The sequence below is a fragment of the Podarcis raffonei genome, chromosome 16 (assembly GCF_027172205.1).
Source record: "Podarcis raffonei isolate rPodRaf1 chromosome 16, rPodRaf1.pri, whole genome shotgun sequence".
Taxonomy (NCBI): Eukaryota; Metazoa; Chordata; class Lepidosauria; order Squamata; family Lacertidae; genus Podarcis; species Podarcis raffonei.
In genome coordinates this window covers 38,170,001-38,194,842 of record NC_070617.1, presented here as the reverse complement: position 1 = coordinate 38,194,842, position 24,842 = coordinate 38,170,001, and the positions used below count along the sequence as shown (strand labels likewise).

The following is a 24,842-nucleotide window of genomic DNA, read 5'->3' as shown; positions in this document are numbered from 1 at the left end:
GTGTTTTAATGCAATCAAGGTGCACTTCAGCCGCGGCCGCTGTGGACTTTGGCGGAAGGCTGGAGGGAATCCCTCAACGCCCAGTCCTAATAATGCCGACCCAAGATGTAAATAATGTTGCATTCAATCGGGGATTGCTCCCATGCCCATGCTAAGTGAAGTTAGAGTTGCCGCTTTAAATCGTGTATTTATTTACAGTGACTTACCGAAGAGAGATATGGAGGTCTTACCACTGTCAATTGCCCCCCCCCAAATCTATTTCTCAAAGATATTACAGAGCAAACGAACAGATCCCATTAGAAAAGAATGAGCTGTGACGTCATAGCCATTGCTTCCTCTTTCCTCCCTCCCTCTCCCTGTGGAATATAGACTCTTCCTCCCCCCCTGCTCTTAATCTCCCCTTTCAGTGGAAGGGAAATGGAACGTCCTCCCTCTGATTGGTGGCGCTGCGGAGCGGACACCTTCTCGCTGCCTTCTGATTGGGCTCCAAGGGCAGCCAATGGGGAGGCGGGGTGGCGCTTGTTGGGGAGGCGAGCCGAGTCCTTCCCGGGCCCCGCCCGAGCTCGGCTTGGTGGGTGGTCCCGGCGCCAGGCCCTTCACCGCGGAAGGGGGGGTGCGGCGCATGCGCATATCAAGGCGGCGGCGCGAGGGAGACCGTTGGGGAGGTAGGCGCCCCTCCCCCGCAAGACCGTCTCCGCTGAGGCGAAGGAAGGAGGCGCCGAAGCGGCCATGAAGGTGCGACCCGGGGAGGGGGGGGAGGCTTGAGGGACACCCTGAAAAGTGGGGAGGGGGGAGTGAAGGTGGGGAGGCAGGTAGGTGGGGTGTGTTTTTTTGAGGGAAGGGGGGGTTGTCTTCCATTTTGGAGGGGGCAGCAAGGGAAGAGGCGGGGCTGGCCAGGGGCGGAGCCTTTTCTTGAAGGCGACGAAGTAACGGTAACAGCCCCCCCCCGCGCCCGCCTGTCAATGTGGGGGTTAAAAGGGCGCCTTGCTGCCCCCCGGGAGGAGAGGGGGCCCTTTATCCGGCAGAATCCCGGGAGTCCTGTGGCGCCTCCAGAAGACTTTGACAGCGAGCTCCTACGGCGTGTTTACTCGGATGTCTGTGACAACGTAATCCAGATAGATCTTTGGCCTCCGTTTGGCTCGGGATAGAATGGAAGTGTGTGCCTTTGGGGGGTAAAGTCAGACAGCTGGAGCTTTCCAGCGCCTGCAGAGACCCCCAGGGGACACACACAAGCGCGCGCAGAGAAGGAAGTCTCTCTGGGCTGCATCCATCAGGGCTGGTTTTTTATTAAATGTTTTTGCCTGAGGAAGTCATTCATGGAGGAGACACATAATAAACTGACTTCAATTAGCTGTGGCTTACTTAACTCCACTGATTTCAGTGGGTCTGTCCTGTGTACAGCATAGTACAGATCTGCACCATCAGGACTGGATTACTGCAGTGCATTCTGTGTGGGGCTTCCCTTGTGCTTGAGCCGGAAGCTGCAGTGAGTGCAGAATGCTGCCGCGCAAGTGCTGACAGGACGGAGGCATACCTCACCTGTGCTCTGCATTGGTTGCCGATTTGCTACTTGGCCAAGGTCAAGGTGTTACTATTAGCATATAAAGTCCTTAGCAGCTTGGGACTGGTTTACCTAAGAGATCACCTTACCCAACATGTGCCCACTTGACTGCTTCAGTAGGTGGAATTGACACTGCTATGGGTGACATGTAATACTTGTTCCACATTTGTAAGACCTTGTTAGTATGGCAGCACCTACACTTTGGAACTTGCTGCCTATTGAGATCAAGCAGGCAGCTTCACTGCTCTCTTTGGCACCTGCTAGAAACATTATCGCCTATGTAGTTGTTTAGAAAATTGAGGTAATTTTGATCTGCTTTAGTATTTTAACTTTAAAGTATGGTTGTGATTTTTTCTTAATTTTACTGGTTTATGTTTTGTAAACTCTTGAGGGTTTTTTTTTTTACAATCAAGCAGTATATAAATTTTATGAAACAAATAAAATAAAATTTAAAAGCACATTTGCCACACATCTAAATCCCATGGACTTCCCTTGAAGAATCCTGGGAACTGAAATACAATTCACAACACCCTTAACAAGCTACAGTTTCCAGAATTATTTGGAGAGGGGATAATGGGTGTGGGATATGTTTTATTTGTATGGTGTGGATCAGTGTAAGCAATTCCCCAGATGCCAGGTGCATTTGTGACTGGCGCAGGTCCAATTGCGACTCTCTGGAGATCTCTAGGTGCCAGGTTGGCGACTGATATCTCCATCTGACTGGCCCCTCCAGCTTTCTTAAGCAGATAAGCATGAGAGCTAATGTATTTCATTTATATCCCACCTTTTTCTCCAAGGAGTACCGTATTTTTCGCCCTATAAGGCGCACCGGCCCATAGGACGCACCTAGTTTTCAGGGGGGGAAATCAAGGAAAAAAATATGATCCCCCCCCCCGCAGCTCTGGGAGCTCCAAGACCACCTCCCTGCTTTTGCGGGAGGTGGAGGAATTCCCCCACCTCCCGCGAAAGCCCACAGGAGGGAGAAGGGACTGACTCAGCCAGTCAGTTCCTTTTCCCTCCTTGGGGAAAAGCCCCCAAGAGCTGCGCGCTCTTTAAAGGCTGCGCGGCTCTTGCAGGCTTTTCTGCAAGGTGGGGGAATTCCCCCACCTCATAGAAAAGCCGGCAGAAGCCGCGCAGCCTTTAAAAAGTGCACGGCTTCTGGGTGCTTTTGCGGGAGGTGGGGGAATTCTCCCATCTCCCGCAAAAGCCCACAGGAGGGAGAAGGGACTGACTCAGCCAGTCAGTCCCTTCTCCCTCCTTCGGGAAAAGCCCCCAAGAGCCGCGCAGCCTTTAAAGAGCGTGCAGCTCAAAGTGGGGTTGGGGAGCAGCGTGAAGGCGTCGCGCGCCTTCCCGCTGCCCCCCATCCTCTGGGGCTGGCGATGGGGGAAGAGCTGCTTTCCCCCACCGCCAGCCTCCAAGAGCAGACTCTCCTGGCTTCAGCGAAAGCAACGCGAAGCCTCCAGAGGCTTCGCGTTGCTATCGCTGAAGCCAAGGAGCCTGCATTCGCTCCATAGGACGCACACACATTTCCCCTTCATTTTTGGAGGGGGAAAAGTGCGTCCTATAGGGCGAAAAATACGGTACACGGTTCAGCCCCATCTTATTTAATCCCTACAATGACCCTGTGAGGTAGGTTAAGAGGCTGTGATGGGCCCAAGGTCACCTCATGAGCTACATAACCATAGCCTAGGTTTAAGCTGCCGTTTGACAATTAGCTTATATATTTGAGTTTCTGACACTGGTGTGGATCTGCCCCGATCTGAGCTTACTCCCAGGTTAGGTGGTTACAGAATTGTAGCCTCGTTTTACTGGGTTTAGTGGGGATTACTCCCAGATGAATGTCTGTGTGCAGAATTGCTGCCCATTTACTGGGAAGTATTTGTGTAGGATTCCAGCCTTTGCCAAACTGGTGTTTTGAATTAGCACCAGGTTGGCACAGGCCAATGTAGGCTGACTCTATGCATGTTTAGTTGGAAGTAGTAAATCAATGGTTTTGGTGGGGTTTATTCCCAAGGAAGTGTATGTGCAGGAATGCAGTCTTGTTGTGACAGAATGGGTTGTGGACCAGAACTTACTTCATCCCACACAGGAAGTTTTCTCCTCAGATATATTTTTAGCACCTCTTTATACTCTGCCTTTTTTCTAAAAAAAAAAATACAAGGTGTACATAAGATCAGCATAATGGAGAAAGATAATGCAATCTGTGATTTCTTATTAATCTAAAAAAAACAACCTTAATAAGCAAAGCCAGTTTAAAATAGCAGCGAAAGCAAGATAAAATCAAGGTTCTAGAAAATCCACTCATATAAATGTAATAAGTATCCTGTGTGTGTAGTATATGATATATACACACAAGGGCTGTTCAACTGATTAAAGAAATCAGAGAGTGCATGTTTATTTGGGAGTAAATACCACTGAACACAACATTACTTTTGAGTAAACATGCACAGGATTTCACTGTTAACCAAATAATCAAATATGTATTAGCTGATCAATTAAGTATGAATAAATGTGCATGTGAATATAACAGTGTTTAAATAAGCCCACAGAAGTTAGTGGCTTGCTGGAATCCAGCAGAGGAGGGAATGGGAATTCCATCTGTTCCCTCCTGTGTGCAGGAAAAAGAGGAGCACTCTTCTTTAAAGTGCCACCTGCCTGTCACCATTTTTTATAATTTCTGTACTAGTAAAATCAACAACTTAAAAAAGGACTGCCACATGAATTGTGGTATGTTCTTATTTGATCAAATATTCTTAATTATTAACCAGTTTAAATGTTGCAGCCCTAACACATGCATAACACCAAGGTAAAGAGAGAAACTAAACAGTGGGCCAAAGTGCCACTTCAAGGTGCTATAAAACTCTATTACATTTGTTGTAAAAGTTAAAATAGGGTGGGCTGAACTCGAGGGAAGGAGTGGGTGGAATTGTTATTTATAAACTGTTGTACATGTAATAAACAGAATAAGGTAAAGGTACCCCTGCCCGTACGGGCCAGTCGTGTCCGACTCTGGGGTTGTGCGCCCATCTCACTTAAGAGGCCGGGGGCCAGTGCTGTCCGAAGACACTTCTGGGTCATGTGGCCAGCGTGACAAAGCTGCATCTGGCGAGCCAGCGCAGCACACGGAAACGCCGTTTACCTTCCTGCTAGTAAGCGGTCCCTATTTATCTACTTGCACCCGGGGGTGCTTTTGAACTGCTAGGTTGGCAGGCACTGGGACCGAACGACGGGAGCGCACCCCGCCGCGGGGATTCGAACCGCCGACCTGACGATCGGCAAGTCCTAGGCGCTGAGGTTTTACCCACAGCGCCACCCGCGTCCCAATAAACAGAATGCTCCTGTTCTGACTCTTTGTTCACAGGTGTCTGTTGATGAGAGCTGTGTGCATCTTTTCTGTTTGTTTTGAGCCCAGTTCAAGGTGTTTCTTTTGACCTTAAAAGCCCTATAATATCTTGCCCCCCAGCAGCTTTAGAAGCACCTTTCCCATATAATATTTACCCACCTAGTGTGTTAGGATCTGCCCATGAAGCCAACGTCCCGGTTATGTTTCCTAGCCCAATAAGTGTGTTATCTCTGAGGAGCAGAGCTTTTTCTGTGTTGGCTCCAGAGCTGTGGAGCGTAGTCTTCTCTTAGCAAAGGGAAATTCTTTTCCCCCTGCTGTGTGATTTCCTGTTTTGCTGTTGTGTTAATGTACTATTTATTTAAGGTAGTTATATACTATACCATTTTTCAGGGGGACCTCATAAAGCAGTTTACATAAGATCATTGCAATAATAACTATCAATTAATACATTAGAACAGGGGTGTCAAACTCAAATTCATCGGGGGGCCGCATCAGCAGTTTGGTCACCCTCAAAGGGCCGGTTGTTCAGGCAGCCGTTGGATCTGTCACATCACAGGATGGCATGCGCTCAATATAAAAACAAGTGGAGGTTTCCTGAATGCATGTAAAGTGGAGGTTTCCTGTGTAGAATGGCCGGCGCCGCTAGAGGGCAGACGTTCTCTGGCTTGTAGGCTGCCGCGCATGCACTGAAGAGGCGGCTTTCTTGTGTAAAAAAAAAAAGTGAGAATAAAAGGTGAAGGCTGGCGGCCGGTGGCAGCTACACAGGCCACATGAAGAGGTCTGGCGGGCCGGATTCGGCCCGCGGGCCTTGTGTTTGACACCCGTGCATTAGAATAAAATGGAAAAGGAAATTTGTTTGGAAGAATCTATTACTGCTTTTTCTTGGGGCCAAATGATTTTGCAGGTGCTGTGGGGGTGGCAACTGGAGGAGGAACCCCCCCCCAAAAAAACCTGGCAGTTGGATAATAGAATCATAGAATCCTTAGAGTTGGAAGGGATCCCAAGGGTCATCTAGTCCAACCCCCTGCAATGCAGGAATCTCAGCTAAAGCATCCATGACAGATGGCCTTCCAACCTATGTTTAAAACCTCAAAGGAAGAAGAGTCCACCACCTCTCGTTGCAGTCTGTTCCACTGCTGAACAGTTCTTACTGTTCCTAAACATCTTGGTGCCAACTAAGTGCATGCACCATGTGGTGATGAGGACAAAACTTGAGAGTTTTCTTGAATCCTGCAGGGGTAGTTCTTACGCTCCATGTTACACATGTAGTTTTTCACCTCTGGGTTTTTTGCAAAGTTATACACCTTCATTAGCATTGTTCTGTAGATCCAAGAGCCATGGATTGTGGTGTTTAATCATAATGTTTTGGATGAAGACAGGTCTAATCCAAATTTGGTGAATAGCTGCTCTGGATTAGCAGAAGAACATAGGAATGTGCTTCCATTTAAGTGGTTTTTGCAAGAGATAAAGGCCCACCACCTTCCAGTACCTGAGTCAGACTTGAATGCAAATATTACTGAATTGATATAAGATAATTTTATAGGTATACCCATCTCAAAAAGAGAACAACTTGTTGGTGGACAACCAGCATCAGAGTCTTAGGAATTTGGACTTTAATCTGTAGATCATTACAGTCCTGCTCACTAAGGAGGTTGCAACATAAGAATATCTCATCTCTACCTCCTTTCCTCTTTCAATTGCTGTTGATTCCTGGTAGCCTATAGGCACCTTCTCCCAGTTTTTTAATATTGGGCAAAATATAAGTATGTGGAGTTGGTGGAACTTGGATGTCCCAAAGGCTTGCCTGATTAACATTCCATCAACCCCTATTAAATTTGGCTTAAGTATACGTAAGAGAAATTATCTAAATCTTGCCAGAGGGCAGGAGAACACTGAGTCCTTGGGTAACTCTTGAGGGCGGCTCATCTAAAGCCCGTCTTTGGAATTTAATCCCATTTGCCCTGTCCTGTGTAGCTTGTTTTTAAGCTTCCTGCAGCTTTTGATGTAACAGTGCTGCGTCTCCTTTACGGGTTTCTTAAGAAGCCTGACAAGATCTTTCATTTTTGCTTTCACTTCTTAAGAAAAGTTTCCAACGGTATACAACACCACAGTTTAGAAGAAGTATGTAAAATCCAGTAAAATATGTACAGACATGATATAATTGGCTATTATAGCAACTAGGATAAAGAGCCACACCTCAGCAAATGGGTTTCTGATAAAAATGCCTTCATGGAATTCCTGGGTTCCTGGTTGCTCTTGTGCTGTGCCCACCAGCCTATGTGCACTGCTCTTTAAGATTATAATTGTGGCTGCTGTGTGGTGTTGCACACTGTGAAGAAGGCCCACTTCTCTGTCTCCATCGCATCTTCAAGTAGCTGCCCAGTTGAGCTTTTTGTATTATCTGGGGCTTGTTAATATCTATAGGGAATGGAATTTTAGACTCTTTGGAAGCCCACAGTGACTTCTTTGCAAGGCACTTGAGCCCCTCTACAGCAGTTTTGTTGCTACATTAGCGTTCACTGCAGTTTCTTGTAAAATGTCCAGTGGAAGTTATCAAAACCCATTGCTTTGTGACAACTACCTCCCGATTGCAAATCCCCTTTTTGGAAAAGGTGATTGAGAGGGTTGTGGTGCAACAATTATAAGTACAGTGGTACCTCAGTTCTCGAATGTAATCTGTTCTGGAAGACCATTTGATTTCCGAAACGTTCAAATATCGAGGCGCAAAGGGCTGGCTGCAAGTTCAAATGGAAAAACATGCAGCAGAAGCTGTTTGACTTCCGAGGCATGTTTGAAAATGGAAGCAAGTACTTCTGGGTGCAAGTACTTTCTGAGGTGTTCGAAAACCAAAATGTTTGGCTTCTGAGACACTGTACCACAAGTTTATAGTTTGAGGATCCATCTATGTTGGTAGAGGCACAGCTGACCTCAGTGGTTAGAAGTGCAGTTTACCAGCTTTGACCATTTTTGAACTGGGACAGCCTGGCTACTGATGTCTGTATGTTGGTAATCTTTGGCTTGCATTATTGCAATGTGCTCTATATAGGGCTACACTTATAGTACAAGTTTTTCATAGAATATATGTTACAGTATTTTGTGTACAGTGGTACCTCGCAAGACGAAATTAATTCTTTCCGCGAGTTTTGTCGTCTTGCGATTTTTTTCGTCTTGCGAAGCACGGTGTTGGGAAAGTTTTGGAAAAGCTTCAAAAATCACCAAAGTCTTCAAAAACCTCAAAAAAGGCTACGAAGTCAAGTCACAACTGTATTAACGGTGTTAAGAAAAAGGAAACAAACTTGCAAGACGTTTCCGTCTTGCGAAGCAAGCCCATAGGGAAAATTGTCTTGTGAAGCAGCTCAAAAAACAAAAAACCCTTTCGTCTACCGAGTTTTTTGTCTTGCGAGGCATTCGTCTTGCGAGGTACCACTGTATTCATCTGGCACATGTTCTTGTCATTGTATTGGGAGGGCTAATCCTGGCCTTTGGAAAGTATAAGATTCCAATACCTTTGCATCAAACTACCACAAAAATTGGGTGCTTTTAACTAAAATAAAATAAAAATTAAGTGAACTGTGCAAGAGTTATAATGTGTTCAGTTTAACTAAATACCTTGCTCTGTCATGAAGTTCAAAGGGCCCTCATCTCAAAACACTTAGATATGGTCAGGTTCTTTCTTCTTGGCTATAAGTCATGATCTGTATTAATTCTGTTTGAATTCTACTGCTTTGGCTCAGAAATAAGAAAAGAGCCCAAACTTAAATGTGATTAATTTAAATCTCTTTTCTAAATCTCACAACCTTTCGGGAGCTAACAGTTCACTTTGTTTAGTGTGTGAACTTGCGTGTGCATTTACACAATATTAAGATACGTTTTTGATTCGTGGGATCATAGCTAGGAAAATAATATAAAATGTTTAGGTTTCTGGCATTTTTATAGCCTTGTAAAATTACATAGCTGAGGTAACTGAAACATCACTCTTTTCCTACCTGTCAAAAATGTCCATCACCACACTTACTCTTTTATTTTGTTGTGTCTACCCATGGATTGTGATGCAGCTTATTTTGATGTGGTCTTGTTAGAAGAGTTTATTTAAACTCACACAATGGTTTGTAGTATAGGCAATACCAGTTCAGGGCCCAATCCATTAATAGTGTTTTCTTGTGCAAACCTCACTTCAGCAGATGGGTACTACTTATAGCAAGTACCGTATTTTTCGCCCTATAGGACGCACTTTTCCCCCTCCAAAAATGAAGGGGAAATGTGTGTGCGTCCTATGGGGCGAATGCAGGCTTTCGCTGAAGCCTGGAAAGCGAGAGGGGTCGGTGCGCACCGACCCCTCACGCTCTCCAGGCTTCGCGGACCTCTCCCACTGCTTGCGGAGACTTGCCTGCATGCTGAAGCCTGCGCGCGCTGAGCTCAGCGCGTCCAGGCTTCGCGGACCTCTCCGCAAGCAGCGGGAGCGCTCCCGCTGCTTGTGGAGAGTTGCCTGCATGCTGAAGCCTGCGCGCGCTCAGCTCAGTGCATCCAGGCTTCGCGCACCTCTCAGCAAGCAGCGGGAGCGCTCCCATGGCTTGCAGAGAGCTGCCTGTTTGGGGGCTGGGGTCGGGGGAAGCTCGAGCTTCCCCCGCCCCAGCCCCGTGCCCAGGGGGGGAAATAATTTCCCCCCCTTTATTTCCCCCCCAAAAAACTAGGTGCGCCTTATGGGATGGTGCGTCCTATAGGGCGAAAAATACGGTATGTGCTCAGCTGTAACCTACCTGCATTTCATAGGATGCATTTCCATCCAATTATGCCCTCAGTCTTAAATGTTGCCTTGGAAACTGCTGGGCTGTTTGAGTTACATTGGAATGGTTAACTTAAGACATCCTTCAAGAGAAGAACTACAGTGGTGCCTCGCAAGACGAAATTAATTCGTTCCGCAAGTTTTTTCTTCTTGCGAGTTTTTCGTCTTGCGAAGCACGGTTTCCCATAGGAATGCATTGAAAATCAATTAATGCGTTCCTATGGAGACTGCCTTCAGACCATTAAAGTAAAGGTAAAGGGACCCCTGACCATTAGGTGCAGTCGTGGCCGACTCTGGGGTTGCGGCGCTCATCTCGCTTTATTGGCCGAGGGAGCCGGCGTACAGCTTCGGGGTCATGTAGCCAGCATGACTAAGCAGCTTCTGGCGAACCAGAGCAGCGCACGGAAACGCTGTTTACCTTCCCGCCGGAGCAGTACCTATTTATCTACTTGCACTGGCGTGCTTTCGAACTGCTAGGTTGGCTGGAGCAGGGACCGAGCAACAGGAGCTCACCCCGTCGTGGGGATTCGAACCGCCGACCTTCTGATCGGCAAGTCCTAGGCTCTGTGGTTTAACCCACAGTGCCACCCATGTCCCTTAGTTGACATTATGTTGGGTCAAAAAAGTAGCCCATAACTTTCTCACTGCTGGTTCATATAAAACTATCCTCTAGTAACGAACTTAACTATCGTCTAATTTAAAAGTCCTCTGATTGACCTTCTAGAAAATTCGTAAGTGAATAAAGGAATATATTTTTATGTGAATTGTATGATGAGAAATCATATTGGATGTAGCACACAATGTTTTTAACCTGGCCTGATGCACCACCACAAATATGGTCTTTTGTTCCAGTTTAGAGGTCAGAAGTTCTGTGGGCATACCATATTTTTCCGTGTCTAAGACAAGGTTTTTTTTATTAAAAAGCAATGCTAAAAATTTGGGGTCGTCTTGCTGCCTCGAGCAGGAGATTGTCAGCGGCGTTGGGGTGTGTGTGTGTGAATGGTTGCTGTGTCCAGGTCTGCTGGCGATCGGCTGCTGTGGCAATCGGTCGTGTGATTGTCGGCTGCTGGCAGCGAGCGGGCATACGATTAGTGGCTTCATGGATGAGTACGATTGCCAGCGTCAGGTGAGCGATTGTCGGCAACCCTCCCCCCCCAAAAAAGTTCAACAACTTGTGCAATCTTCCCCCATTTCCTCAATTTTGAGTCCCAAAAAATAGGGGTCGTGTTATACACAGGGGTGAGTTATACACGGAAAAATAAGGTAGTTTGAAATCTAAACAAAGATGAATGTTATCACTGAAGTATAGCTTTATGTAGCTTTCTTGAACTTTTGAAGTGAGAAGTGCAGGTTATAAATTATAGATAGGATTATGAGGACAAGGGAACAAAGGTGGTGTGCAGTTTTCTTAAAATAAAAAAGGAAAAGATGGTTTTGATAGTTGCTAGTTTTGCTGTCTAGGTGTTGCTGGACTAGTCTCTCTCAATTTGTGCAGTGGGACTGAAACAGGTTTTCTCCTTTTTCTACATCTATCATGACAATTGTTCAGTTGCCAACATTCTGGAAATGGTGTACTGTGCTCCTAGAATGACTGCTACAGAAACAAAACAAAGTACTTCTTCCAGAATGCTTTCTGCAGAGCTGGGGCCCTTTTGAAAAGAGGCTTCCTGTGCAACAAATATGCAGTTTTTGCTGTTTTGTTAAGGGGGATTCTCATTCCTTTCCTCAAGGTAGCCTATCCGTAGCAGGGATACTCTGTTTTCTTCTTTGGTTATGTGGCTCTCATGATGTTAGCACTACCACAAGTTTAGCACTGAGAGAGGTGTGTTTGTTTTCCTTATGGTCAGGAGAGGCTCCTCAATTCAGGAGAATTACTAGCTGACCAGCTTGGCTTCTGTTTGTGTCTTACAGGCGGGAGCGACATCCATGTGGGCTTCCTGTTGTGGGTTGTTGAATGAAGTCATGGGGACAGGAGCTGTTCGTGGCCAACAACCTGGATTTGGGGGTGGAGCAAATCCCTTTAGATTTGCACCCAGTACAGACTTCACCGTGTATACCTCTTCAGCAGCAGGGGGATCTAATCTAGTCTGTAAATCTTGTGGCCTCACATTCTCTGTGTTCAGAAAAAGGGTGAGTATATAGCACTTTCCGTCACTTGAGGGCTGTATGTCTCTGCCTTCCCCCACCCCCAGTCTTTGGCCCAAAAAGCCTATTGCTGGACAGGGGCAAGGAAAGAAGTCTGGCTCAGCTTGTAGTATACCTTGTAAATCCCAATATTTCTGTGTTCTGAATCTGCTTTGTGGGTTTCTTAAAGTGTATGTAAATAGTGCTTGGAGGAAAGAAGATGTCTGGGTACTGGTGACAACTGTGTTAACGTTCTTCTGGCTTGTTTCTCCTCTGTGTGTGCACTTAGCATGTCTGTTGTGAGTGCAAGAAGGATTTCTGCTCCATGTGTTCAGTCTTGCAAGAGACCCTCCGAAGATGCTCCACATGTCAGTTGTTGCAGGAGACAGCATTCCAGCGTCCGCAGCTAATGCGTTTGAAAGTCAAAGATTTGCGTCAGTACCTGATACTTCGAAATATCCCTACAGATACTTGTCGAGAAAAGGAAGACTTGGTAGATCTTGTACTGTGCCATCATGGATTGGCTTCTGAAGAGGATACAGACACTAGCAGCTTGTATTCAGCACGATCACAGACTTCTAGTTTTTCTACACATCCTATTTCTCTGTCAGGTTCTGTATCGTCCTCTCAGGGAGACTTCGCACATAGGCATGAGAGCACAGGAAATGAATTACAGATACAGGTATGGTAGTATTGGGTGGGGCAATTGGGCTCTTTCTGCCCCTCTGTACCCTAGGGTGGAATAGGGGTGGAGCTTGGCCTGGAAGCTGATCCTCTAGCTGTGCATCTTAATTACAGTACAGATAGCAAAATGCATCCATGTCTTTCTCTCTTGCTGGCAGAGGAGGTGGTGGTAATCTGGAGGAGAGAAAGAGGAATTGTAGCAGTCAGTTTCTGTAGTTCCAGAAATTGGGACAGGGTGTCAACTATTGTTATGTTTCTTGTTCTCAGCAGGCTGTGATGCAACCTAATATCGACATAGCACCTAAATGCCTTTATTTGAATGTTTGCTCCCATTCTATCATAAGACTAAGATCAGAGGCAGATTTGAATATTGAACTTATCATGATAAATCCGTTTAAAATTTTTTTGTTTTGTAGAAAGTTCTCTCTTTAATCTTTTTAGCTTACTGTTGATTTTAATTATCTTTTGAATGTTTTTAATTGTCTTGTATTGATAATCCTAAATGTTTTTTTCTTTTTGTAAATTGCTTTGAGGTTTTCTTGCAATCAGGTGGTATACTTTATATATACATGCTTTCCTTTGTGCAAAGTGGTCTCTGTGCTGAATCCACCAGCCCATGAGACTTGCATCTTCCCACTCCCAAATTTCCTGGCCCTTCAGAGGTGCTGGGAACAACAGCCTCCACTTGTGGCGAACCTCCTGAAATGACAGAATGACCCATTGGAGCCCACGAAAGTGCTTCCTTGTCTGTGGCACTATGCATGTGTGCCACCAAGGACAATCAGATCCAGCCAATGTTTACTAGAAAATCATGATGGGTAACACACAGCTTTCTGCCAGGTTCCCCTGCTACTCTTGCTTATCCATCTCATCTCCAACCCAAGCCTGAACAAGTCACCAGAGAGGGCTTCACTCTTTCTCTGCTTTTCCACATAGGTAGTAAGTAGTAAGTAAACAAAAAATGTAACTCAGCAATATCGAAAGCAACAGGATGGCCAGAAACAATTACAGTATAGAAAACTTTATGGAATAATGCAAAACATCAAAACTATCACACTGAAGTCTCTGAAAGTCCTTGAATAAGTCACGGTGCCAGACTTTACCCAGCGGAGATCAAGCTTGTAAAGCTTTGTATAATCGGCAAATGTCCAATTCTGAACTCTGCTGAACAGTGTTTCCGGGTAGCAACTACTGTTTTGTTCAGTTCACCAGCCAATTAGTTCAACAAAAACTTGTAAGTAGAAAGATGTGTAATTTTTTCATTAACCAATCTTTTTTAGAATTGATATATACATGAAAATGAATGATACTCTGGAACAGTGCTCATACGAGTGTTTGTTGAACTAATTGGCTGATGAAGAACTGAATGAAACAGTAGTTGCCATCCGGAAACACTGTTCAGAGTTTGGACATCAGAATTGGACATTAGCTGATCATACAAAGCTTCACAGCTTGCTCTCTGCTGCGTAAAGTCCGGCACCGTGATTCATTTAAGGACGTTCAGAGACTTCAGTTTGTTACTTCTGATGTTTTGAATTATTCCATAAAACTTTTTCACATTGTTACTGTTTTTGGCCATCGTGTTGCTTTCCACATACAGTGGTGCCTCGCAAGACGAAAAAAATCCATTCCGCGATTCTCTTCGTCTAGCGGTTTTTTCGTCTTGCGAAGCAACCCTATTAGCGGCTAAGCGGGTTAGCGCTATTAGCGGTTTAGCGGCTATTAAAGGATTAGCGGCTAAGCTGCTAAAAGGCTATTAGCGGCTTAGCGGCTTAGAAAAAGGGGGGGAAGCGGGGGGGAACGCAAGACTAGCAAGACGTTTCGTCTTGCGAAGCAAGCCATAGGGAAAATCGTCTTGCGAAGCAACTCAGAAACGGAAAACCCTTTCGTCTAGCGGGTTTTCCGTCTTGCGAGGCATTCGTCTTGCGGGGCACCACTGTAGGTAGTCAGAATAGATAGAAAAGAAGGGAGGAATGAGGCTTGCCTTTGACTGTGGCACAAGATGGCAAACAAACCTGTTGAAACCCTGCCTGTCAAGAGCTAGCCAGAAAGGAACTGTTAAGAGTGCTGTCCCACTCTAGGAAGGACATTTTTCTAATTTGCAAAGTCCTACCTAGTGGAGCAATTGGCAAGATCCCTTCCTCCACTACCGCAAAATCAGTGGCGCTGCCAACAGCCAACTCTTCTCTCCCCTGCCCCTGTGCTGCTTTAACATCTAACCTAGATGAAAAATTTGGAGAATCGAAAAGCTTGCATGCTATTTGGGAATCTTTTGTTAAAGGTATTGCCCTAATATGGATTTTGCTTATACTCTTGTGGGTGTAGGGACAAAGTGAGAGACTCTTGGCAAACCTTGGTGAAGAGGAGGAAAATGCAGAGCAGGTAAGAAGTGAATCACCTGGTGAAATTTAGGTCTTGCAGTCACTAAAAAAAAAGAGAGAATGAACTTCCTAATTTGATATAGCGATACAAGATTCGTAAATGAAAATTCTTAAAATAATTTAAGACTTGGAAACATTCTAAAACAAATGCATATTTAATGTGTGCCAGGCCTCCCCTTCCCCATTAGGCAAACAGAGTTAATGCCGCCTGCTTCTTTGCTAATAGACGTCTTACGAATTTTAGACCCCAGGGCAGTCCAGGAAGCGTGCAAGAGCCTCACTATCTGATATTTCAAGCCTGGATGATATTGAAGGGCTAAATGTTCGCCAGCTGAAGGAAATACTTGCTCGCAACTTTGTCAACTACTCGGGATGCTGTGAAAAATGGGAGCTGGTGGAAAAAGTGAGCAGGCTCTACAGGGAGAATGAAGCAAATCACAGGACTTGTAGGTGTACTTATTCTCTACTTGTTTGGGGGTGGGCATGTTGCATATTGTTACAGCCCTCTTTGCCCTTCATCTTAGGGGCTGCCCTGATGTTTTGTTAATGCAAAAAATGGACCAAAAGTGTAGAACTACAGTTCCACGCTGCTTTAAAGTTGCAGTTATAATATTGCTTCTTTGTCTAGCATAAACAAGTCTGCACTAAAGCAGCTTGGCTTAATATCTGTGTGGGGTTACTAATTGGAAAGACCTGTGTCATGGCATGCCTCCCTCTCTAACATGGGTTCTGTTGGTTCTTGGCAGTGGGGGAGAAACCTCAACTGAATGATGAGGACGACAACCTCTGCAGGATCTGCATGGATGCAGTGATTGATTGCGTGCTTTTGGAGTGCGGCCACATGGTCACCTGCACAAAATGCGGCAAGCGAATGAGCGAATGTCCCATCTGCCGACAGTATGTTGTAAGAGCCGTGCACGTCTTCAAGTCATGAATGTGGGAGACCAAAACCAGAGGCTTCTCAGTGCGCTTTCTCTGGGGGTAAGGCACAAACCACGGTAGTTGTGTCTGGATGCCCCATGGTAGGCCTCAGTTCCAATAATTCATAGCATCCTGAACAGAAGCTTAGGAGCCTGACCAATGTACTTCTGCTCAGGCAGACAGATGCCTTGTTAAGGATAGAGCTGTGTTACCTGGATAAAACCAGAAACTGGTTGAATCTAACATGCAGCAGCAAATCTAGCATTACTCATTGCTCTCTTCTGAAGAATATCGCACGTTACCCAGTGGAAGGGCCAGGAAGTAGGGTGCTGCCTTTCTAGCAAGCAGCAGGAGTGATGATGCCCAAGTGCATTTAAAAGTAAGTGTACCATCCCAAGGAATAGTTAGCTGCAGTCTTTTAAATGTTAAATGAAATGCAAGTGGGCTCTCAATGTACCACTCACACCCATCTCAAGCAGACAGATTGGTGAATGTTTCTTATTCAGGCAATGGGGCTCTAGTCCCAATTCCACATGTACCCAATGAAGCGCAGTAGCCTTAATCATAGTACCTAAAGCTACCCTACCCCATACTTGCTTCTAAGGTGACCCATTCAGTTTTGATTATTCATAAGTTCTAACATGTTAGAAATTTCCTACAATGAAATGAGTATGGAGTAATAGAACGGCCAAATAGAAAGGTTTCTTCAGAGAAAACAAATCCTTAATAGGAATCATGGCTTCCTTTGTTCAGAAGCACTACCAAGTTTACTGAACAGCTATTTCAGTGTTTTTCTTGCAGAATACCTTCATTCCAGTTTCCTAGAAGACATAGCTAAAGCATATCTGGTGGAAATGAGTATGGAAATATGGAGCTTCAGCTCTAGAATCAGGTTGAAATGGTGAAGAAAGAAACACATTACTCCCATTCTTGGGGTTGCACAGTACCAAATACTTTACTATTAGAACCTTACTGAATTTGAGCCGTGAGGGGAAAAACCTGAAACAACATGGCAATATTTTGATAAAAGTCTTTATCCTCTTCCTAAAGTCCTGCCTCACCTCTGTAGGAAGAATGGCAATCCTGTCAGTCTGGCCCAGAATGTCTTAACAAGGAGTTAAAAAGTTCCTTCGTTGCACAGTAGGCAGGTATTGCTGTTTTGCTTCTCAAAAGCAGATAGTGTAAAGCTTGTGCGCACAAGAGTAAATTTTAATGTTTGTGGGAACTAAGTAACTGGGAAGGCTCTGAGACTGAGTGGGATGGAGTACCATTCAGTCTCCAGCCAAGACAGAATGTATGACTTTCATACTTTATTTTTCAGAAGGGAGCAAGATAATATGGCTTTATTTTTAGAAAGATCTTTTTTAAAGATAAGGTGCAGAAAATCAGCTGATCAAGTCCTTGTTCAGGGAGTACATACATAAAGAGAATGTAGCATACCCCTAACATTCTGAACAATGGCTGTTGACTTAATAAAACATTTTGTTATCTGGCATTGACTTTTTTCTTTCGCGCCTGGCTGAAGCAGCCCATGGGATTGGGGAGCCAGGAAGGCCAAGCTCCTAAACTGTCCCCAGCACAGACTACTGAGGGGTGTGTTGGGTGTCTTTAGCAGATAGAAAGCTATACATCCATTAAAGGAAGGAATCCCAGTTAGTATTACTACAAGGCAGACATGAGTTGCATATCAACCAGAGAACTAGGTCACCTTTCTGTAGTCAGATGTACAAAAAGTCATTTTGGTAAAAAATTAAATCCAGGGATGTTCAGAGCTGCCTGTTGGGCAGTGTTCTCTTAAAATATACCCCACAGAGCTGACTAGCAGGCCTGTTGTCATAGCCGCTAGGCCAAACTAGCCTCCAGTTGCCAGCCCAAGGCAGAAGTGGCATTAAGGGTGTGATTCTCTTTTGCACCTGCAGCACAAGCAGTTTCCTGCTCAATACCCAACTTGAACATAATGCACAGGTCACCTCTCCATTTTTGTACAATCATTTATACAAATTCAACAGAGGTAAAACTGTATCGGGAAGGAAAGTTGGGGGTATTCACCACCACTTTACAACAATGGCACTTATCAATACTGAAATCCCCCCCTTTCGTGACAATCAGAAATTAACCAGGTTAAATATGGACAACAAGAACTCACTCAAACCCTGAAACTGTTTGATATAAATGGACTTTTTACAGCAGGTAGAGTATTTTAATGCCTTCCCATATGCACAGCTGTAACTGGAAGTTTCAGTCGAGAAAATATGTGTTTTTTTAATACAGGGAAAAACTTGGCAACTTGTTTGTTCTTGATCTGTATTTTACACCTCCTTTTCTCCACAACATGCTTACAGTGTTATACAAAGCAGTATATAAAACTTCCATTAAACATGCTTTTTCATTTCAAAGGATTAACCTACTCCCCCCTCCCCCATCCCAATTGGGGTATAACTCTCAGCAGGTAATTTAAGTGGGAAGAAGTTCAAATTCTCTTCTATCTCAAGATAAAACTTGGCAATCTGAAACCAATGACCAAACACTTGCAATGCATTCAGTAACTCTGCATAAATAACTTTTTTAAACAAATTTGTACAAAAATAGTTCTGCATAACGTTGGATGTAACAAAAAAAGTTCAAAAGGCAGAAAAACAGGTAATGGCCCACCTTAATAACCCCAGAATTAACATTGCTTTTGACATTTTCAAAAATGCTTTAAAAATTTACACATGCTCCAGCTGTGGTATATAAATAGGTGTTCCTCAGTGTTCTTCTAGGCATGAATCCTTTGCTGTCACCAGAGGAAGGTATGTAAAGAGCCTGGGCAAAGTGTCAAAAGATCCCATCCAGGCTAGAGCGCTTTGTGGATGGTTTCAACACCACATGTTCCTGTACAGTCCAAACAGTTCCCCAACTTGGCATATTCCACATCTCCCAACTGAAAATAAAATTCCTTCTGTGGTCTCCTGGAGTCCTTTTTTCAGCTCCTGGTTATTTACAAACTTGCCCCAGTAAACACTAACTCAACTTCTGCAGCAGTTTCTCTTCCACTTGACTAAACTGAATGCTCACAGACATCTCTGCGATGAACTGCTCACAACCTTCCTTGGTCACTTGCTTGCAGTACCTCAGATCAATCCGGCAGATGCTCCCACACCGCTTGAAATAGGAGAGACATTGGTCTGTCACCTTGTTGCAGTCTGTCAGGGAGACAAAAAATAGGAGGAAAGTTGGCTTAGGAGAGCCATTCTTAAACTCTTAAGAGGCCTTTGCTTGGGCTATGAAGCTTAGATGTGTTTTTGCATGGGCTGCAACTGAATAATCCAATCACAGCCACTCCAGAAGCCCTCTGAGGAGGCTACCTGTTGCATCCATATGGATTACAATCATACCTCAGCTCCCGAATGCCTTGGGAGTCAAGAGTTCTGGCTCCCAAACGATCGAAAACTGGAAGTGGTTGTTCCAGTTTTCGAACATTCTTTTGCAAGCCGAATGTCTGACGGGGCTTCCTGCAGCCAATCAGAAGCCGCGCTTTGGATGTCAAATGGACTTGCGGAATGGATTCTGTTTGACTTCAGAGGTACGATTGTACTGCTCTGGCCTTGCTACCTCTTCTAAATCAGGAGCCACATTCAGAACAGCATATAGATAGATAAACAAAAACATGAAGCAATGAGGAGGGGAGAGAGTGAAGGAAAGGTAGTCTTTCTTGGAACACTTGCCTCCCACTTTATAAGGCTCAAAGGGGCTTACAAAAGTTTTCCACAAAATACCTCACACGCTGTCTGCTACCATAAACATCTCTCTTTGATGGCAGAATTATTGGGTGGCATTTCCTGTCCTCATTCTGTGGCCCTTAAGTCAGAAAAGGTGTCTCAGCTATCTGAAATTATGTGCTAAGGGCCCACAACAAAGGAACTGAAGGAAACAAGGCATTCTCCACCCTATTCTTATCTGTGGCTCTGCTTCCACTACAGAGAAAGGTGTATAGCAAGGTACGGCAAATGTTGCTGGATCCCAACTCCCAAAAATCAAAACAATGAAAATAACGCACTGGGTACAAGAAAACGAGAGAGGTCGTCCACTGCACAAAATTGGTTTGCTGTGGTTGCTAATGGCCAACAGACTTTGGAAAATGGCCTCCAGTCTCCCTCATCCCCTTGTTCCAACAAAAAGGAATTGCCCCTGAAGGATTCCCATCTCCCCTTAAGAAATGTTGAGTGTTAGCAGAAGCACAAACTTCTTAGGCACTTTGAAAACCTCTTGTCTCATTTTCTTGGATTCTCATTCTCACCATCCATGACCACAGGCCATGCTGACATCCGGTGGGTCACGTATTCTCCAGCGATGGTGTAATGTAAAGGAAGCACCAGATTGAGGTGGTGCTGGGACTGCATGTGGAGCTGAACATCAAATGATGAGTGGGCTGTTCTGCTCTTTAAGGCAGCATTTCAACCTTCATCACAGGGCCCTTAAAATTAGGCAGCTGAATCTGACTTGTCCATTAGCACCCTTCCACCCCCAATCTCATACCTTGCAAAATAACTTCCGTTAGGGAGTCCCGTGTGGTGGTTCCCACAGCTGTTAGCAGGTTAATAGACTGATCTGTCATGTGGTTGCAGTAACTGAGGTTGAGCTTGGACAGTAGAGGCATGTGCCGGATAATCAAACGCAGGGAAGCGTCAGTGATGTCCAAGCCAGACAGGCACAGCTCTGTGATGTGGCGCAGCTTGCTCCGGTTGTCAATTTGGCCTATACAAGAAGCAAGGACCCGGGGGGAGGGAAAGGAGAGAGAAATGTTTATTTTTGTAATTAAATGGTCTAACCACTGAATACATCAGGCTAAGGTATATGCGATTACAATGCCTAAAATACAATGGAAGCAGAGGCATTTCCAAAAAGTCTCTAGACTTCCAAATGAGAAAACTGCATGTAGACAGCTGCCCCAAATAGAGATTTTTGAAAAATGGGTTTTTATAAGTGGGTACATAAAATTGAATTTTACACAGGAACATAATACACACAGAGACACAATCAGTAGAACTGGTATAGCTGGAAAGCAATCCTAGAATTCTCAGGAAACATTTGAATCCTGCACCTAACCCACTGCCACATTTATGGTTTTTCTTCTGTGTGTTGGCCCAAATACAAAGGAAGCTATTCCTCTTCAGAAAGGAAGAGGATATACCTGGCCTGTTGTCAGTTGGTGGTGACAAAAGATCTCTCATTTGTGCATCTTTTAAGCCTTCCACCCACTGCGCATCCAGTGTTCGGAGGAGTGGACAACTAGAACTGCAGAGAGCAGACATTGCAATCCACGAGCACCCCGACAACAGCAGATCTCGGAGACCTAGGGAAGAGAAAGGGAAGTGAGCACACAGCACACTGAGCAAATATTTCTTTGAGGAATGCTGTGGAGGGGGGGGGGAGGTTCTAGTTTTACAATAAGAGGTTGAAAAGTTTCCTGCTTAACACAAGCAACGGGATGACAAGCAGCAATGAAGAACCTGTGCCGCTTTAGATGCTGTTGGACTACAACTTCCACCAACTTAAGCCAGAGGCCATGCTGGCTGATGGGAGCTTGAGTCCAAGAATATCTGGAGGGCCGCAGGCTCAGCAGGCTCTGTTTTCAAAAGTATTCCTAGTGCCAAAAGTATTCCAAAAGTATTTCTCCAGAGGGCAATAAACTAACAGCTGAAATAATATTGCAGGTGAACATAAATAATGGCCAAGCTTAGAGGCAGGTCGTTAGGACACTAAAATGTTGTTCTTGTACAAAACACATACAACTTCCCGAGTTTATCAAAAGGAACAAATGTAGGCCTCTTCATGAGCCCCCTTTAATGTATCGGGCTCTGCTTCCCACTCCTGCCTGGGTCTGCCACATTTCCTGTGCAGCCAGACTGTAGCCGCTCAGGAACCCAGGCAGTATTACTATCAGAAACATTAAAAGCAGTTAACTGGGCTCTGAGGCTGCAATGTCCATCTCTGGGCCTCAGCAAGGTAGAGAAGAGAATAGTGTTCATTTAGGCCTCTTTCCCGCAAAAGGTAGGAGATGTGTGTGACTCCCTCAGCACACCGTAGTCACTGCAGACCTACCTGGGAGCCTGTTGATGAGCCAGCTCAGCTGCTTTTTCGATATGTTTGTCCCACTTAAATCAAGCGTGACCGGCTGCCTCCTAATAATACCACTGAGCATGAGAGGGGTGATGGATTTACAGTGGTTTAGGTCTATTTTGGTCCACAGTCTTTTATCACAGCACCTAAGCAGATCAGGAAGAAGGTTTCATAAGAAAGCTGGTCTGGCACTTGGGACAAAGAGACCTACACAATTTCTTTAAAAACCTCAAACAAAACCAGGGGAAATGAGAAGCCTACAACGAGCAGCTTGAGTTTTGCATCAGAGAAAACTTTATAAATAGGATGAGAATTTTTCAAAATGCTGATGTGGATACAGATACCTGGACTTCCTTGAACATGTGGTAAACACCTAACACACTGGCTGGGAGCTTGTGGCCGTCCAGATTTTGTTGGACTCCCAACTCCTATTGGACACAGTCAATATGCTTAATAGTCAAGGACAGTGCGTTTTCTGGGGGCATGCATACTCATAAACATTTGGTGAATCAATGTTTGGCCTCATTGAGTATTTTAATGAGTAGGAAAATGAGAGTACCCCTAAACATTTTTTTAAAAAAATGGGGGGGGGGAGCACTGGTTAAGAACAGTGCGAAAGGTGGTCCAGCAAAATCTAGAGAGTCACAGGCTCCCTATCATGGACCTTGCATGAATGGAGCCCATGATATCTTCAGGGATACCTGGATAATTACTGCAACATTCCAGAAACTGAATCACACTGGATTTTAAGAAATAAGCGAGCAGGAAGTTAATTCCCTGGAACACCCAACCAAACCCTCTCCAATGCCATTATCAGTGTTCATCAAACTCAGATATAAGAAATATGACCACAGCATCTCATCTGCACCTTTTAAAAGAAATCAAGAGGTCTAGAAACCCCCTTTTATGAAACAAAGCCAAGATTTACAGGATTCTGCAGGTGGCACTGGAATCTTTTCTTGAGTTTTATTTTCCCAAATGTCATGGCCCTGGCAATCCTGCTCTCTAGAACTTGTTCCCTTCCCACCACCAAGACGCAAACACCTCCGCTGCCCCTTACCATCTGTTCCAGGTCTTGCAAACCCTCATGCAGAGACACAGTTCGCTGTGGCTGAGGTAGCTGAAGACAGCCATCCAGACTTCCCTTTGCATGACGTGGGCCTCCCCATCATCCAGCGGGAGCGAGTCTGGGGGCGGGCTGATGGGGGGCGGCCGGATGACGTGACGTTCCATCTGAATGCACTTGGGGGGCGAGAGGGAGCGGAGAGGCCGGGCAGCTGCCCGGGGGGTGCTGCTCCGGAGGCTGGACAAGAGCTGGTGCCGGAGTTCTCGGGGGGTTCCATTCAAGCCTTTGCTGAAGCGGTGAGGCCGCTCGGGGCACAGCACCCGCTTGGGCTCCTCGTTCTCACTCTCCGGCTCAGACTTGATGGGCTGGTGATTCTCATTGGCCAGGCTGTTCTCCGTCTTCTGGATCTCCTGGTTGAGCTCTTTGCTCAGCTCCTTGCTCAGCTCCTTGTTTGGGAGGCGGGTTTTCCGCCGGATCTTGAACTTCTTCTTGTCTCGGGACTCTGCGCCCTCTGAGCTTGGCCCCGCCGTGGGGGAGCTAGAGCGAGACTGGTCACTCTCCTTGCTTTTGGGAGGCTCCTCTGGGAGGTCGTCCTCAGGCTCCTGCTTGAAGCGCCGGACTGGCTTGACCAGGGCAGCTCGGTCATCTGTGGCCTTCCACGATCGCCTCTGGAAAGGGAAGGTTCTGGCTCAGTACAAAGGCAATGGGCACCCCTCAACCCTATAAACTGCTTTCAAGGGGTCCTTTCCCTTCAGGGGCAACTGTAGCTTTGTGAAGAAAGCTTGGGCCCTTAAAAAGATCACCTGCACTTCCAACAAAAAGCCCTCAGAATTTTAGTTTGGTATTATACAGCCCAAGCTTTTACAGCTCCATCAATTTTAAGTCAGTGGTGCAGGTGGGCCTTGAGATTCTCAAGAAATTCCCTCAACTATAAATGTCATCCAAAACATGCTCTAAGTAGATGTGGAGGAAGGACACACAACAAATTAGTTATATGATGGGCATTCTGCATCCAAATCACAATTTTCTAACTCAGGTTGACATTTTACCATAGGCCTGCGAGGTTTTCACAGAGGCAGAGTAAAACAGCAGGCCTGCTCTTCTTTTTCGCAGGGAGGGAGACTGAATTTCATTGCTAACCATATCTCCATGTTGCAAGAACCAACAATTAATCAAAGCTAAGATTCCAGGTGTGTAGGCAGAGCTGCAGAAGACACACTAGCGTCCCCCCCTCCCCCCAATTTAAGATTCAAAACCTGCCATTTCCAGAATAGTCACAGTAAGTCATTGGATAGGTGAGTGAAGTAATGGAATAAATCTACACGATTTAATGTAGTACCTTTTTCCTGAACAGCTTCTCTTCTTTGCCTAGTTTTAACTGTGGTCAGAAAGGGATTGTGGGGTGGGAGAGAGCAAAGAGACATGACTTAGTATAGACAACTTAGCTAACACACACACACAGTACACAACATTTCTGTATGACGTTTCAGTGACCAAGGACTGCAATCCTGTACACCAATGAACTATATAATTCCCATAGAATCCAAGGGGATTTAGGTAACCTGCAGGAAGAACTGCAGTCCAAGGGTTTTACAATTCAGGTGTAAAATACATGATTTACCGTTTTTATTTCTTAGAATACAGATTTTAAAAATTAAACAGCTGAAAACATTGGATCGTATGAACATCAACATCTACAGTGTAAAAGGAAGGAGATAATGAAGCTGACTATAAGCCTGTGGGCAAGGCTGCTTTTTAAAATTGTGTAAACCCGCTTGTTAGTTAAGACACTTAAAATCACCACTGGCTTGCTCAAGGCTACCTCAGGAGTTTTCAGGCGAGGTGACATTTGAACGGAGAGCTTCCTAGATCACAAA

The 24,842-nt window shown here is 45.2% G+C and overlaps 2 protein-coding genes across 6 annotated transcripts in view; one reads left to right on the top strand and one right to left on the bottom strand.

Annotated features, from left to right (window-relative positions):
* The first annotated feature begins 583 nt into the window (after nt 1–583).
* Nucleotides 584–17,292, top strand: RNF34 (ring finger protein 34). Its single transcript, XM_053370209.1, has 6 exons — nt 584–735; nt 11,599–11,817; nt 12,101–12,493; nt 14,821–14,877; nt 15,121–15,322; nt 15,623–17,292. Exons 1-6 carry the CDS (start codon nt 730–732, stop codon nt 15,808–15,810), a joined length of 1,065 nt encoding a protein of 354 aa, XP_053226184.1. The 5' UTR covers nt 584–729; the 3' UTR covers nt 15,811–17,292.
* A 480-nt stretch (nt 17,293–17,772) lies between these two features.
* KDM2B (lysine demethylase 2B) overlaps nt 17,773–24,842 on the bottom strand; it is an 87,457-nt gene continuing 80,387 nt past the window's right edge. For all 5 annotated transcript variants that reach the window (XM_053370203.1, XM_053370204.1, XM_053370205.1 and 2 more), the window contains 6 exons: nt 24,305–24,343; nt 22,960–23,633; nt 21,882–22,045; nt 20,971–21,132; nt 20,316–20,534; nt 17,773–18,982 (listed from right to left, as the gene is read on the bottom strand). In XM_053370203.1, the coding sequence (XP_053226178.1) occupies nt 18,801–18,982; nt 20,316–20,534; nt 20,971–21,132; nt 21,882–22,045; nt 22,960–23,633; nt 24,305–24,343 (1,440 nt within the window). In that variant the 3' untranslated portion in view covers nt 17,773–18,800. The remainder of the gene's footprint in view (nt 18,983–20,315; nt 20,535–20,970; nt 21,133–21,881; nt 22,046–22,959; nt 23,634–24,304; nt 24,344–24,842) is intronic.